This window comes from Fusarium subglutinans (assembly GCF_013396075.1).
Source record: "Fusarium subglutinans strain NRRL 66333 chromosome Unknown NRRL66333_c0000095, whole genome shotgun sequence".
Lineage (NCBI taxonomy): Eukaryota > Fungi > Ascomycota > Sordariomycetes > Hypocreales > Nectriaceae > Fusarium > Fusarium subglutinans.
Genome location: NW_023502158.1, coordinates 106,419 through 122,207, shown reverse-complemented (window position 1 = coordinate 122,207; position 15,789 = coordinate 106,419). Strand labels below are relative to the sequence as shown.

General features: G+C 49.7%; 3 protein-coding genes across 3 annotated transcripts; 2 read left to right on the top strand and 1 right to left on the bottom strand.

The window, feature by feature from the left end:
* Positions 1-2,138: 2,138 nt before the first annotated feature.
* FSUBG_7449 (phospholipid-translocating ATPase) lies at positions 2,139-3,426 on the bottom strand (the record flags this gene model as incomplete). Its single annotated transcript, XM_036685755.1, has 3 exons — positions 2,139-2,689; positions 2,740-2,914; positions 2,968-3,426. The coding sequence occupies 3 exons, from the start codon at positions 3,424-3,426 to the stop codon at positions 2,139-2,141; spliced, it is 1,185 nt and encodes a 394-aa protein (XP_036537057.1).
* A 2,406-nt stretch (positions 3,427-5,832) lies between these two features.
* On the top strand, positions 5,833-7,491 carry FSUBG_7448 (uncharacterized protein; the record flags this gene model as incomplete). Its single annotated transcript, XM_036685754.1, has 1 exon — positions 5,833-7,491. One exon carries the CDS (start codon positions 5,833-5,835, stop codon positions 7,489-7,491), a length of 1,659 nt encoding a protein of 552 aa, XP_036537056.1.
* A 1,129-nt stretch (positions 7,492-8,620) lies between these two features.
* On the top strand, positions 8,621-9,862 carry FSUBG_7447 (triacylglycerol lipase; the record flags this gene model as incomplete). The annotated part of the gene is made up of 3 exons (XM_036685753.1): positions 8,621-9,440; positions 9,689-9,753; positions 9,806-9,862. 3 exons carry the CDS (start codon positions 8,621-8,623, stop codon positions 9,860-9,862), a joined length of 942 nt encoding a protein of 313 aa, XP_036537055.1.
* Positions 9,863-15,789: the final 5,927 nt, after the last annotated feature.

Here is a 15,789-nt window from a genome sequence, read left to right as displayed (position 1 = left end):
TACAAGAAAAGGTCATGACAAGGCCCTAGTCATATGTCAGTGTACTCTTGTTTTTGATGGGATCTTACAAGAGGTATTTACCCAGGCAACAACAGCCAAACCATCATCCCACCCAAGATTCTTGGCCATAACGCCACGAGCATACAGTCGCAGAATCATCAAGATATTAGTGATGACCATCAGGGCAACGTTGAGGTCGAAAACAGATTGGCCATTGCCGTGCCTGGGCTCGAAGTCGGCCCTTTCCAGGACCACCATCCTACCCAATCGAATCCGTCGCCGTCGTCGTGATGGTGATAGTAGTGGTGATGGATATGGCCCGTGTCTTCTCGTCGTCGTTGTACTCGGAAGGACGGCTTCTGCCGAGCTTGCGATTGATGATATCCGATATCCGTGCAAATGAGCAAGACATTGGTGATAGATGTGAAGAGGAAGAGTTACTCAGTTTCCGACATAGGTGCCTGAGCATTTAGAAGTGCAGTGTGGGTTGGAGAAGAGGGGAATCGTGGTCTATGGGGGCAATCCCATTCTTTAGAGGGAGATGACGAGCCATGGCGTACGCTTCCAGACAGTTTTGGGCATTCTTGGATATAGGGCAGAGGTCTATAAAGCCACATTGTCGTCCAACGAGAGCCAAAACGTTGGTGGGAGTTTCTCTTGGCCGGACCTGGCTAAGCGCTGATGATCTTCTGTTCTTGATCATGAGACATCTTGGGCCAAACTCGTGGCCGCGTTACACGAGAGCCCTCTTTTGGTAGGATATGCTCAAAACCTTGAATCGACAGGAATAGTGTTGGTATAGAGTTGACAGCTTATTTGAGACCTCATGCCAGCCTTCATCAGACACCTCAAACGCGGCAACATTGTTGAGAGAGGCTGGGCCACCAGGAACTCGACTATACAACGACCAAGGAGCATGATGCAAGCATGCGCCTTTGACCTATTTCCTCTCCTATCTCTTCACTACTTTTGCTAAGTAATAATTTGAAGCTAAGTAGTGGCAATCTCGCAATTTTGACTTGGCTTTGAACAATAGATCAATTGTATTCACGAATGGGTCAAATATATTTTCCGATAGCGTCAAATCTGGCCGATCCGGTCGATCTTGTCTTGCCCTCCCGTTCCGTTCCTGGCGAGGCGCTAACTCTGCACGAACATGCCTCTGTGCCTTGCATACTGTACATCGTGGGCCGTAACCCCCTGCATTCCAGTCAACAATACCACTATTGACAGACAGACCATCTTGGGACTCATAATCCAGGTTTTGGCTTTGGCTTTGGCTTTGGCTTTGGCTTTGGCTTTGGCAGTCATGTTATGCTGAGCGATCTGCGCAGCCTCGGAACTAGAGTTGGTGGCAGTTCTCGTTGCGTGCATGCTGCAAGGATAACCAATATCAATCAAGTGGCCATTTGCGACCCTACTAAGTTACAACACGATACAAGGTTTCTTCTAAATCATCTTTTGCGCCCGCAATAGCCTTTGAAACACGTTCACAAGCGTCCGTACTCCGTAGCTCATCAGGCATTACCTAGGAGGAGACTGCCGTAGAGAGACACAAAAGTGAAGTATTACCTAGCTTTATGCAAAAGGATGATTGATTTAGCCAGACAACCTGCACATGAGCTTGAGTTCCCTCAGTAAAAAATCATAACCTTACCCGTAAACTGGCCCGTTCTCGTCGAGACTGGTCAGTGGTCAAAGCCGTGGCATCTTATCTCCACATCGAATGTCAGTACACCTAGTAGTAATCTTCTCGGTATTGTTTGGCACAGGAACTCATTACTTGATAAATTCACATTGACCTAGATGCGACACAGAGGCAAGTGCCCGAGTGAACGCATATATATACACCCATATAGATAATTCAGAACCGCCACCCGTACAAGGACCAATTCGAACAACATCTTGAAAATCCCCAGTGTCCTCGGCCTGAGAACCATAAATTTCAGCCCCTTTGAGCACCCAACATGAAATATTCACAGGCCGCCTATTCCTATCATAGCGAGCAGATAGCTATATCATATATCATATCACAGCGAGTAAGCCAGCCAGCAGCGCTCCCTGAACCCGCACCCAACTCTCCAGTATAACAACGGGTGGTACCTCATAAATTGTCATCAACTTCCCCGCCAACTTAGTTACCACAGCTCTCCATCGGGAACCATATCCTTTGGTGCGTAACCCCTCTGTTCTGCCCTGGAACTATTTCGTGATGCACGCACAGCCGCCAGATTCAGCGGTGCAGGTGGCCCCTTGCGCGGGGCATTAGGGTCCCGAGGACTCGGGGGCCTTGGCACCGGCTTCGGATGCGCGGGCAGGCCCATAGATCCCTGTGGAAGCTCAGGTGGTCCAGCTGAGTTCCGGTGTTTTGGTGACGTCGGCGAGATCTGCTTGCGAATGTCGGGGTCATATAAATGGTGGACGGGATGGCCACTGGGGGTCGGAGATTGTACAGGGGTCGGTCGACTTTGACGTTTGATCCCGCGAGGTGATGTAGGGGCCCAGGCATCAGCAAAGGCATTGCCTGGGTGGATGGCTGTCAAGAGGGCTGCGGCTAAGAAGGGGAGAAGTCCTCCAACAACCATGAAAGCAGCCTCGTTCTGGAACACATCCCCCGAAACACCATCTGCAAACTCGACAAGCCGGTAGAAGGAGTAGACAATCAAGAGAGCAGATGCCATCTCCATTGCTGAAGACGGTGTCAGCCCAGGAGAGTTATTCTGCAGGACATGGACGTACCTAGGAGGAACTTCTTAAACCGAGAAGAAGAGTAGACCTGTGAGTGCCGGGCGTCAAGGGTTCCTCGACGAGTGCTCAAGCCGAGAGTGAACCAGAAGTGTAGCCCAGTGCATGCTATCAATGACAAGGCTTGGATGGCCAAACCTGTAGCTGTGATCGCCGCACCTTGTTTCCGCTGCTCAGGTCAGTACACGATAATTATTTGCTTCCATTAGTGAGATAACATACTGTGACTCCATTAGATTCATATGCCGTAAAGACAATGCCGATAAGCTCGAATAACACAGTGACTGCAGCGACTCCCCAAAAAACGAGGCCAGCTACAAGTGGCCTAAACGGACAAAGTGGCTCTCCATAGATGCCAAGGATGTGAGGAAGGATTATGAAGATGGCAACACTAATCAGCGATGGCCCCAAGACTGTTCCGAATAAAAAGAGGAAGAAATGGCTTTGACTATCTCGCTTCGAGTGAAGCAGAATACGGCCAACAAATCCTAGTATTTCGAGAAAAAGTCCGGTGGTGAGTGCGAGGGAGAAGAGGTAGGTCCTGGAGCGGATACCAAAGTAGATGGCGGCGAGAGCAAGGAGGGCAAAGATAACAAGCAACACAGCGTTGCCCCCTACACTGGGATTGTATGAGAAGAAGCCATCAGAGGCCGGACAGGTCGTTCCACAATCGCCTGCCATCGTCGGGTGTCAACCAACAAAGGCTGGCAAATTATCATGGCAGGCTGACAACCAAGTCAAAAGCAAAGGGGGACTCGGAGAATAAGACGGGATGGCTTGGCCCCCATACATATAGACAGACTGATCAGAACTCTATCATCTGCCATCTGCCTGGTCTGGGCGGAGCCCTGCATGTGAGGCTCTGTACTCATGGGGCGCTGCAGAGAGGGGGATCACTGTTGGGAGGGCCATGATGCAGTGCAACAGTCAAGACAAGCTAGACAAGGTCTCAACGGGTGAGACGGGTATTCATTCAGCCTTTACTAAACGGCACTTTGGGCGGTCCAATGGCGAACAGGAACAACTGCCATAAGCTCGAACCATAATTGATGTAAGAGCCAACACGACCAATCAAGCTTGGTCATGATCGACGTTGAGGAGCACAAAGTTACATGGTATCCAGTCCTTGCAAGGTGCCAGAGTGAAGAGGAATGGCATCTAGGGCATGAAGCATCAAAGAGCATGTGGTTGTTCTTGTTGTTGTTGGGTGTTGGATCCTTGTAATCATAAGCCAGGATGGCATCCGTAAAGTGGTTTTGCAAGGTTTGTGATGGGTTGACATGACTAGGACAACTGCACAGAAATGGCTATGCAACTCAAAACATGACATGGACAGAAAAGGTGTAACTTATCCGGAGCCTGACAGGATCGTATAGCCCAGGATCATACATAGCAATCTCTGCCTGCAAGAGACAAATCTTGTTGTCGTTGCGCTGGCTAAGATGGGGGGCGGGCTAAGTGTGCCAATCACGAAGGGATAAAGGCGGGGAAACGGCGGCAGCCCGCACGGCGCAGACGCAGCGGGCGAGCGGTACAAGGCCACGAAAGCGGCCAGGCTTGTCGCGATTGGTCGACGAGCGCGAAATGGGGCGTTGATGGTCTTTGGGCGGCAAGCGGCCCGCATGGTGCCATTCCGCGAGCTCTTCTAACGCGAGCGGTGATCGGGAGTTACCATAAAGTCGCAAGCACCTCGACGTACATATGTGACTCGGAAGTGAATGGGTCATGTCACAAGCCAAAGCTTCGAGGTGCTGCAGAAGCGCGGAGTGGTTCCGGGACACATCAATCATATGGACGGGGTACGGAGTACAGGGCTCGTAAATTGGCGTTGCGAAGCGCGGCGTGAACAATGCCGATCCTGACTCAAAGGGAACCCTCGTCGACCTCGGGAGAACTCGAACGACAGACACCAAGTCGACAGGCGGACCCTGGATATGCAGTTGGTTCGAGATGCAGCACACATCTCACGCCAAATTGTGGGCGTTGAAACACCTCGGCAGAGGGTCCGTGAGTGCTATGAGGTGTCGATCGCGGGCTTTCCTGCCCTGACAAACTCAATGCCGACAAAAGTATCGTGCCCATTGCGGTCTGTATCCACCTCCATGTTGTTGATATGTGATGGATGTGTCAAAGAACTGTGTTGGTTGATATCTCGTCGGACGTTATAGTGGAGATTGCGACAGGCTTCAAGGCTGGATCAAGCAGGTGACGCTCATGAAAAGTTGTCATCACCAACACTCTTCATGCGCCCTGTGCATCTATCTGCCTGCATTGCAAAGCACCTCGTGCTTGGCTTGGGCGTTGCCCTTCTTGCCCTGCCCTGCCCTGCCCTGCCCTGTCTATGAGACCAGCATTTCCAATATCCAGGGAATTGATCTTCGAACCTTCTCCACCAAACAAACATCTTATAACTCATCGCGGCACAGCGAAGATGTGACTGCGTGAAAAGCTTGGGTAGACGAGACGACTTGTACCCCTGCTTGAGGGACTTTTGGTAGATTGCCCTCGATGGATTAGGTCCAAGGGCCACAATCTCGAGTTGCCAGATCTGTACGGAGTAGGTAAGGTACTTACATACAGTACCTTACCTACCTTACAGCAAAAAGCTTGTCGGAGAAGCGGCACTAAAAGCATCCGTCCATGCAAGCCACATACGCCACGGTATCAGTAATTAATTGGGACCTAGCCACAGTCACCCCTCCTTCATGTCAGGTGCGGTGAGGCCTATCGCGGGGCTTGGCTCAGGCTGAGTAGCCTTGGTGACGTACATCCAACTAAGTAAACCCATGTTTCCCGTACAATCCGTCTAAGAAACAGTCGATGAAAATCGATCAAGTTTCCTCCATGCAGAGAATGCAAGACTGACAGATCTTGGAGCTATTCGAGAGGATACGCCAAATCGTGAAACACTCCTTCAAACCAAGAGTCTCTTGTGGAGATCTCTAGCTATATCACGCTCAACTCACTCCAGCTCACGACAAACACTATTGGACTGTTAGGTCCAAGTTAATCTCAGATCCAGCACTCACGTCACACAGCGATCCTCTTATCTTTTCATTGTTAGTCCTTTCCCGACTCTCGCCCGTCATGTCTATTCGAATAGCCCTGGACAACCAGCCTGAGTTCTATACCAACCTCGACTTGGTACAGGGCCGAATCATCCTGGGTCTCAGCCGCGCCGAGCAGATCGGAAGCATTGTTGTCAAGCTCGAAGGGGAATCGGGAACAGCTCTACAAGCTCCGAATGCCTTTGATCCACAGAACATGGCCAGGCTACAACCTAGCCCTCAACGGCCTCCTGGCAGCACCGCAGCTGAGAACCATAAAATCTTATACAAACTACAACAAGTTTTTCCAGATGACTATTATGCAAGCTCTTCTAACCCTTATGGTGCATACCCCCTGCAAGCAGGCGAGCACGAGTTTCCTTTCAAGTTCAAACTCCCCATCAATAATGCATGCAGCGACCCAATGGCTATGTCGAAAATCGGCGGCATGGCCAACGTCGGTGGTTTTGGGGGCGGAGGAATGTTTGGCATTGGTGGTGTAAGGGTCATGGATGGTAGCAAGCAACTCTACCTTCGCCATGTCACCCGCACACTACCTCCTTCATTAACAGGATATCCTATGGAGGCAGAGATTCGCTACTACATCAAGGTTACAATCCAGAGACCGGGATTGCTGAAGGAAAACTGGCGGTATCAGATCGGTCTGAAGTTCCTCCCTATTGAACCGCCCCGGCCGAAGCCGACAACCCAGGAGGCCTTTGCTCGTCGTCCCTTCACATTTCGGCCAATGACCCCTCAGGCAGAGAAGAAGCGGTCCTCTCTCTTCAACTTTGGAAGCGGCTCAGATTCAAAGTCAGCCTCTACTCCAGAGCCATCTGCTGATATTGCGCCAGCTCCCGCAATCGAGATTTCAGCCCGGCTTCCCCACCCAAGCGTCTTGACTTGCAACAAGCCTGTTCCACTACGGCTTATCGCCAAAAAGCTCAACAACAATCCAGAGCAAGTCTATCTAGTATCGTTCCAGATGGAGCTTATAGGCCGCACTGATGTCCGCGCGCTTGAGCTCCAGAACCAGAAGATCAACCGATGGGTTGTCGTGTCAAACCCCAACATCAACATCCCATTGACTACAGGGCCTGCTGACGAAGTTGGGAATGAGTTGGTGATTCCAGACCACGTATGGAAGAACTTGCCTCTTCCCAACACTGTGGCACCCTCATTCATCACCTGCAACCTTTCTAGGAGGTACGAGCTCGAGTTGAAGCTAGGTCTAGCCTGGGGCAAGCCAAAGAAGGGCATCACCAACAAGAGCCCCCCAGTCATCCTCCTACCGCTACACTTTGCGCAAGTCGAGGTTTATTCTGGTATTACACCGCCTCCTGAACTCGTTGAATCCGCAAGATCAACGCGGCCAGGGCGTGCAACCTTCACGAATAATGTCCCGCCCCGTCTACCACCCAGGCAAAACTCAGTTTCCTCAGCCCCAGTGTCAGCTCAACAGCAACGGCCTTCTCAAACTCCGAACCAAGTTCCTCCTCAGCCAGCTCATGATCCCCTCTATCCACCACAATTAGCTCCGGGACAAGAGGCACCTCCATATGACGATGCTCCGCCCAGCTATGACGAAGCCATCGCGGAGAACCTGGCTGGTCCCTTCGACGGCATGCAGGCACGGCCAGCCTACAGCGGTGTCACGAACGAGAATGCGCCAAGCCAGTTACCTCCTGAAAAGAGTTGAAATGACCCAAAGCATGCATGACTTGTCTGGATAAAAGCTTTAATGTGCTGATAATAACGATAATGCTGGGTGTGGAGGCTTTCGATAGGACTGAGAAAGGGAGTGAGGCGTTCATTCCGATCCTGGCTCAATCATGGTACCATTGATTCTTCATTTGATCGGAACAACGACAGGTTGTTGGATTCTTACTTTCATGCTGCCTTAAATGTGCTGTTTTAAGAGGAATTCTTGGTTAAGTACTGGCACATATACATCCCAGACCCAGATTTGGATGTAACTCCAGTATCACCTTATTATCATACATACTTTGAGGTTATCGCGGATCTAGAATCCTAATTTTAGTAATACAGTCATAGATACCGAATACCTACCTAATCAGAACATTTGCAGCTTAGTTTATGAGATGGTTACTTTGACTTTAGATAATCAGTTGCAGAAGACAAGATCATTTCCAGACACTTGCAGCAGGTAAGCAGCGTGTCTCGATGAACTATATGGATTTAAGAATAGTGCAATCACACTTTTCCTCTGCCTTCAGGCTGTCATTTTATCAAGTACCGAAGGCGCAAGGAATAGGCGAAACACCTAATAACTATCGAAATTAAATATATCTACCTAGGTAAGACCTGAGCCCCAGAGATCATATAGGCTTTTCATAATTCTGCAAAGTATTTATTATGAGATTCAAACTATAAGCCAACAATCCCAAGATAAAGAGTTACTCATTCTAAGTTCTTTGTGGACGCGGAGGGCAAACGCAACTATTTCACCCATATAAAATGAATATCACATGTATTCGCGCCGTGACGTCACTAGTTCGCGACATTCGTTCCACTTGACAACTGTATCTCTACCTACTACACCAACACTTCTATCACATTGCGCCCATTCCATGCGACTCAACAATCCATGAGCAGATCGGTAATATGGCGCAACGCGCCTGCTTTACCCCTATGTCGGCAACTATACCGCGCGCAATGCCCTCGAAACTTCACTTGCAGTACTTACCTTGCACGTGAACATGATCCGAGGATAAAGGCGTTAGGCAGGGAAATATCTGACGATTATGCGATAATAAGAGAAAAATACGGTACCGCATCTAATCCCACTGTGTGAGGTTATCTTGCTGATGCTTTTGGTGATAGAGACTCCAAAGTATCCCATCGTCCTCGCCCACGGCCTCTTTGGCTTCGCTGAACTCCGTCTCTCTCCATACTTTCCAGCTGTCGAATACTGGCATGGCATTCGCGATGCCCTCACTGCGCAAGGCGCCACCGTCTTAACGCCTACTGTGCCTCCATCATCCTCTATTGCCGACCGCGCTACTGCTCTCCGCTCCGCCCTTGAAGCCCACGCTCCAATGCCCGAAGCCGTTACAATTGTCGCACACAGCATGGGTGGTCTTGATGCCCGATATATGCTTTCGCACCTCGCTCCGCTCCCATTTCGCGTTGCGGCTGTGGTTACCGTTGCAACGCCGCACCGAGGAAGCGCATTTGCAGACTACCTCCTTGATGAAGAAGTCTCACCACTGCACCATTACTTGCCTCAACTTTATCAGACATTTGAAAAAGCTGGTCTCGGTACGGCAGCGTTCTCGCAGTTGACGAGACGCTACATGGCTGAAGAGTTCAATCCGAACACGCCGGATCAGCCAGATGTGCGGTACTTTTCGTACGGAGCAGCAGTGGAGCGGCCGGCACTGCTGAGTCCATTTCGGCATCCGCACGCCGTCATGACACAGGCCGAGGGACCCAACGATGGGCTTGTCAGTGTGGAGAGCAGCCACTGGGGCACATACAAAGGCACGCTCCTTGGAGTGAGCCACTTGGATCTGATAAACTGGTCCAATCGTGTTGGTTGGACAGTCCGGGAATGGATGGGGATCAAGAAGAATTTCAATGCTATTGCATTCTATCTTGACATAGCAGACATGCTAGCTAAAGAAGGTTACTGATACGGTCATCTGGTCTCCGTCATGGCATGCATGAGCATTCTACGACACCCGTTCCTGAAATCTAAGAGATGAGATACACAGGTAAAAGCAACTGACATAAAAGACATGAAATCAATGGGCGCCACTTCAGGTTAGGTGTTTCACGAGGCTGGGGTATGTTTTTGGAACTAGATTTCGAGTAGATGATTATTGATTGCTTCAAACGAGTAGGTATCAGTAGCATTAGAAGATAGAATACAGCCACCTTGCCGCGAACACTCGACGAGAACCCGCCCTCCAGCACATTTGTCCCACGAGATCCGGTGGTATGTAGGTATGTACAAAAGATTTGCCAGTCAACTCTGCTGTCCATTACAGATTGCATTGGCAGTTGACAAGCGAGGAATTGGTGAGGGACGTAGCCGCAACAGTTAACTGGAATACGGGGTCACAGTCGGTCACCCGATGTGTCGCAGAAGGTACCTCGTCGGAACACCACGTCTACCTGAAGCTCATAGTCCAAAGACGCTCATGACTATGCCTCAGGTCACGCTCCACTCTCCTTAACGTCGGCCTCATCCGCATCAAACGGCTTAGACGGTAGAGGCCTTGTTGGCCTTGCGAGCAATGGCCTTCCTGTAGAGGAAGAGGCTGAGAAGGCCAAGAGCGACTATCCATAAATTTAGTATTGTTACCAGATATCTTAGGTAGAAGACATGACATACCAACACCAACAATGCAAAAGACGACAATAACACCAGGCTCCCTGGCGGCCCAGTTTTTACGCTTGACAAGCTGGTGAACGACCTCGTCGCGGGTCATGAGAGACTTGATGGCGGCCATTGTGTCTGGAGTGGAGAGATTGCTAGAGAAGACATGTTAGCAACCGAGTTTTCCTTGACTCCGCGCCGCCATAAAGTGGCCATAAGCAGACATGACATTCCACGCTTCGCAATTTCTCGTCCTCTTCCACTGAGTGACAATGTCGCACCAATTCAAAAGGGTTAAGGCGGCGATGTCGTTCAATTGAGCTGCATAGGAGCGAGACCAGAGTGATTCATCCAGGAAATGTTCTGACGGAATTCTTGGCAGGCGTCACTGAAGACACTGACGCCGGCATTTGCGCTAGGATTGCGACGACGTGCATGACTCCAGAACTGAGTAGACGGCCATTACACAGGAATTGGCTTGACTATCGAGCGAACAATGGGCCCGGAGGCGGACGAGAAGAGCAAAAGAAGGGCAGCGTGACTGTGAGTAAGGAATTGACCTACCTTTGTGATCTTGAAGGGTGATGAAGAAGCAGCAAAGGTATCTGGTCGCGAAGGCGGGCTCTTCTGTGGTTTTGTTGATCAGCTATCTGACACCAAAAGTCACCCAAGAGCTGTGAAAAGTGGGGAAACAGCGTCACGACCCGCGAGGAATCAGACTTTGTACAAAACGAGTAAAAGGATTCTGTACGTAAAATGGGTCCAGATCCCGGGCAACACCAGCGAAGAGAGGTCAAGGCGAGCGAGCAGGCTAGGCAGGGTGTCTTTCAGTGGTTGCTTGGGTCCATGATGTTAGTGGATACAAGCCCCAAGGGGGGTGAGCATCCCATCGGGGGACAACAGTGAGGTGTGGTGTGACGGAAGCCAGGCTTCGAGGAGGCGCCAGGTGATGCCCATCAGGTACCTATCCTATCTCGAAAATCTGAGGCTTTTTGTGCACTGTACAATGCTACCGAAGTCCTAGTACAGTACATGATTTGGCGCCTCCCCCCGAGTGCCCCGGATGAGGTGGATTTCCATGGAGGTGGTGATGATAATACACTCCAATCCAGAGACCAGGGGGAGTGAAAACCAGACTGGGGCTGCGTTACAAAGTGGGACTTACAAAGACGACAGGCTCTGTCTGCTAGGAACAAAACAAAAACAGAGCGATTGTCACTGACAAGGATGTAGATCGATTGGAATTTGCTGATATGGGTGTGTCTGAGTGGCCGAAAGAAGGGAGTTTTTGAAGTGCGAAGAGGACTATATAGGTAGTCGTACCTAGGACGATGCTGGGGTGGACAAGAGAAAATTAGCAGATGAAAGACGAGATGTTTCAATCTGCCTTTGTGAAGCTTTGCTGATGGTGACAAAGGGTGAGGTAGGTACACCTATGACGACGCGAGTGCCCGTAGATAATGGCAAGGGCCAGGTAACGGAGCTGAAGTCGCAACTTCCCAACTTACAGTACAGCGGGGGATATTCCAGGCACCTCTTTCTCTGCTACAGCTACGAATTCTAATTGAATGGCTACAGCAATCAATAATCGCTCACTCAATTGACTTTTTTTTCTGAATCGACACAACCCATACCTCATTCCAAGGTAGCCTCCATGTAACCAGATTGCAAAGACCCGAGGCTCGTACTGGTCAATTCCGCTCTCCACGAACGGGCCGCCCATACAGGTACGCTAGTCCCGGTGCAAGGTACGAGCGGAGATACACGATGAGTCTGTACTGTGTCCTGCTCAACAATGCCGCGGGAAAAGAGAGAGAAAATTGCTGGAACACACCAACAAGTAAACAGCTCGCCTTGACCAATGCGTAACTCGGAACACGGCAACTGAAGAAACGGTGCGGTGAGATTGTCAATCACCCATGTGGGGAGGTCGAGGCTCTATACCACTTGCATCCATCTATTAATGGGTTCCACGGCTCACGAGGGAGCAAGCCAAAATGCCTGCAGCAAGCAGAGCTCAAGGTCTTGAATATCACAGTCTATTACACACGGTACAGTGCTGCTTTTCAAGCAAGGACTTGCGCGAATTTACTTCTCCAATATAGGTAGGCGATTGCCCGTGGAAGGCTGTCAACTCCGTCCCTTCGGCTGCAACGGAATCGATTTAAACGGGTACCGCCTCCATCCATCACAGCAAGCCCATCTCTGTGGTAGGGGTACTATCATGCATGAGAGATTGCGCGAAGTCCCCGAACGGCGAAATGACGACAAATCCAGTATCCAGCCTCGTGCCGTTCCTGGTCGGTTCTCGTAAAGGATCGGGTTATCCTTCTACGTTGTTGTTTTTCTTATTTGCAGCCTCTGTTTAATTACATGAGTTATGGGAGATGAGGCCTTGCCAACTTGATCAGCATCTGTGTCTCGGCAGCTCTTGAGTAGCCAATCAAACAAATGCGCAAAAGCTTAGCGCAGGCTGTTGTCTTCATGATACCTATCCCTTTAAAGACGAGGAGGGAGCTTTGGCGTACCGATGAGATCATGAGATACCTGTATCCAATTAGATCTAGTGAAAGCCTCTTAGTCATCAATACGGTGTAAGAGAAGGCCACCGGATTAACTCTTCCGGCTTGGTACATCAAAGCTGCCTCCTCGTCTTTAAAGGGATTGCATGAGCCATCGCCAAGCTTCCAAATATGCACCTATTGCCCTTAGAATGGGCTTCAGGCCTTGTTTCTTCTTGTGATGATAGTGAGAAGTACGCTCTTAACAGGCTCCGAACGGATGGCGGCCCCGGGCACGCCGCCGCTCTACAAGGACTTCTCATTCACTCTCATTTTCACCTCGTTACCTGGACCTGCTAGGTTCCATCCGAAGGGAAGATCCTCCAAAAAACAGCTCTCCACATCTTTTCCCCGAATCTCCACAAATATGCGACACTGTGCAAGCTAAAAGCTTTGCTTGACCTGACATGCAAGGATCCAGCAACCGAGTCTGAAATCAAGCCTTATTGACCCAGTTTCAATGCCGGGAAGAAAAATGCATCCTTTGTTTCCGGTGCTATCTACATACGAACTTGCGAGCGACTGTCATTCAATAACCAACGCCTCGGAGAACACCTTGAGATGAAAGAGTTTGTTAACACCAGGGCCCACGATCAATATTTATCGCCATCCTCGAACAAAGTCTCATCCTGTTGAACTTCTAACGACTCTGAATAACACAACATGGGTTTGCTACTTCATGGCATGGGTCAACCAGCATCATGAGAGAGCCCTGGTCTGCCGGCTTGGCGCGGAAAGTGGAGAGTCGACATCCCATGGCTGACCACTGAAAACATACGGATAAGTGCCACTACAAGCCTCGAAACTCTCTCGATGGACATCTCATCAGTTCTCTTTCTCATGTCCGATATGGTTTGTTCACAGGCAGGATTGTGAGCTGGTACTCTTTGGATTGAGAAGTCAGTACTCCAGGCACAGAGTTCGATTGAAATCCCGGCTGGAAGTCCTGGAGACGAGGGATAAAACGGCTATGTCTGCAAGGTTTCGCGCCCTAGCTGCCGACTTGTGGCCGGGACACCTCGCTATTACCGGGAGTTCACCCCAGCGCGACAACCGCTTGCGTTAGTAGTGTGATGAGGTCATAGGCCATTACTGCGTAGACTTGAAGGAGAGCGCCTTTACGAAATATCTATCGTGCTTTTCTACGGCTGTAACTAAGATCCTCTTCACGGCAACGATTCACCTTCCTGGGTCGACCTAAAAACCCTTACCAGCCTGGTGAGGTTTTGCTATTACTGTCGTGTGAGTACAGCTGTGGCTGAATAGGCAGACCTTCACGCCTCAAAACATACACACATGCATGTATATTGAGGCATCCCAGCGGCCGGGGTCGAGCTTGGCCAGCAACCGCCTTAGGAAATGGTACAAACATCACGGCGGGCTAAGATATCGAGTTTGGAGAAACGCGCATGCGGTCACGGTGATCTGGGGGCTTTTGCATGTGCTGGGGTTCGGCATGCCTTCTGGCCTTCCAGAAGCGAGAATGTTGCGAAATAGTAATACCGACCCTGCGTACGGCGCCAAGCTAGGAACGAATCCGCGGAAGTATGGGGCTTATTACGGAGTAAGGTAGCCTCAGGGAGCAAGAAATCTCAAGGTCTAAAAAGAGGATACCAAAATAAACTTAGCAAAGAGCCCCCTAAGCATAGGCTAGATTTACCTAAACATTTTTATCGCTTAGGGTTACTAATAAACCCGACTCTGGGACTTCATGCCTCGCAATATCGAATGGATTAATGGCTCTAAGAAACTTATAACCTCTTTCCTAAGCTATTAAAATATCTAAGCAGCTCTAGCTTAAGCTTAGGGGCCTCTTTGCTAGTTTTGTTTTAGTATCCTTTTCTCATGTAAGTCTCGGTCAAGTTTTCTTGCTCCCTGAGGCAGCTCTAACGGTCCCAATGTGTCATTTTGGGGGGTGGTCAGTGTCTCCAGTGGATAATCGACACTTTGCTCTGGGTTTGACCAACATTGAGCACCGGAAATCCACTCGCATGTGGTTGTTCTCCGCCTATTAAATCATGATAAACCTGTAGGTCCTTGCGTTGATTTGCTTGTTGTTTTCTGTGAGCGACTCCAGATGATGGTAGCGGGTGTCGTTGATGATGAGGCAAATCTTCTCGTCTTGACGCTATTTGTAGCACAGACGTGTTGATTTTCTGATAGTCTCAACTTTTGGCAATAAGTTCTTATGGAACTTTATTCTTCAGTTAGACATGGTAAACAGCACTTTGACTTTATATACTGCCTACATTTAAAAGCCCGGGGCTGATAATCAGCGCACAGGGCGTTGTGCGAGACCACATGTTGTTAAAGTCTTCATTCAACGGATCTCTAGTCCATGCACGCCTGCATCACTCCTCGTCAGACTATAAAACAAGAAATAGAAGTATATGCTTAGGTTCAGACTGGTATTCATGGTTGCAGCTACCTAGAGGTTTTTGCCCCTCAATTGCTCCGTGAAGAGTATCTAATTCTTACTGACAATGGGAGATAGTATGTGGGTATAGGGTAGTCACTATGTCATTCAGAGGACATATCGCTTCAATCAATCCTATGGGTCCATCAACAGTAATACAGGACTAGCAGCTGACCACGATAGAACCTCGGAGATGCAACATCTTGACCACTTGGCCTTGTCCCACACGTGTCTGACATCCTTGATAAGAGATATAGAAGGGAATACAGCGGATTCGACGATGTTGGTCCTCTCATAAGAACACTCCTCACTGCGCCATTTTCCGTTGCTAATTCTTTCGATCGTCTCTTTCATCAACAAGTACCCAGGTAGTCCAGGATCATTCGGGCGACTCGAATACACCTTCTCAACTTAGATCGTCGTCATTGTTAGACCCTGCTCGCCAATCTTTCACTGATCGCCCTGACCATTCTATTCCTGTAAGCACCTAATACTACGCATATATTAGGCCGAGAACTTAGGATATACAGCCAACCTATGTACAAAGGTACCTAACACCTTCCACCACCCTGGTCTATCTGATCGCAAGTTCAAGATTGAATAGTGATCGCCGAGCGCCAAGTCAGTACTGCCTAGAAGCGCGTGTATCCTCCATAGCAGTCGAACGCACGTGAG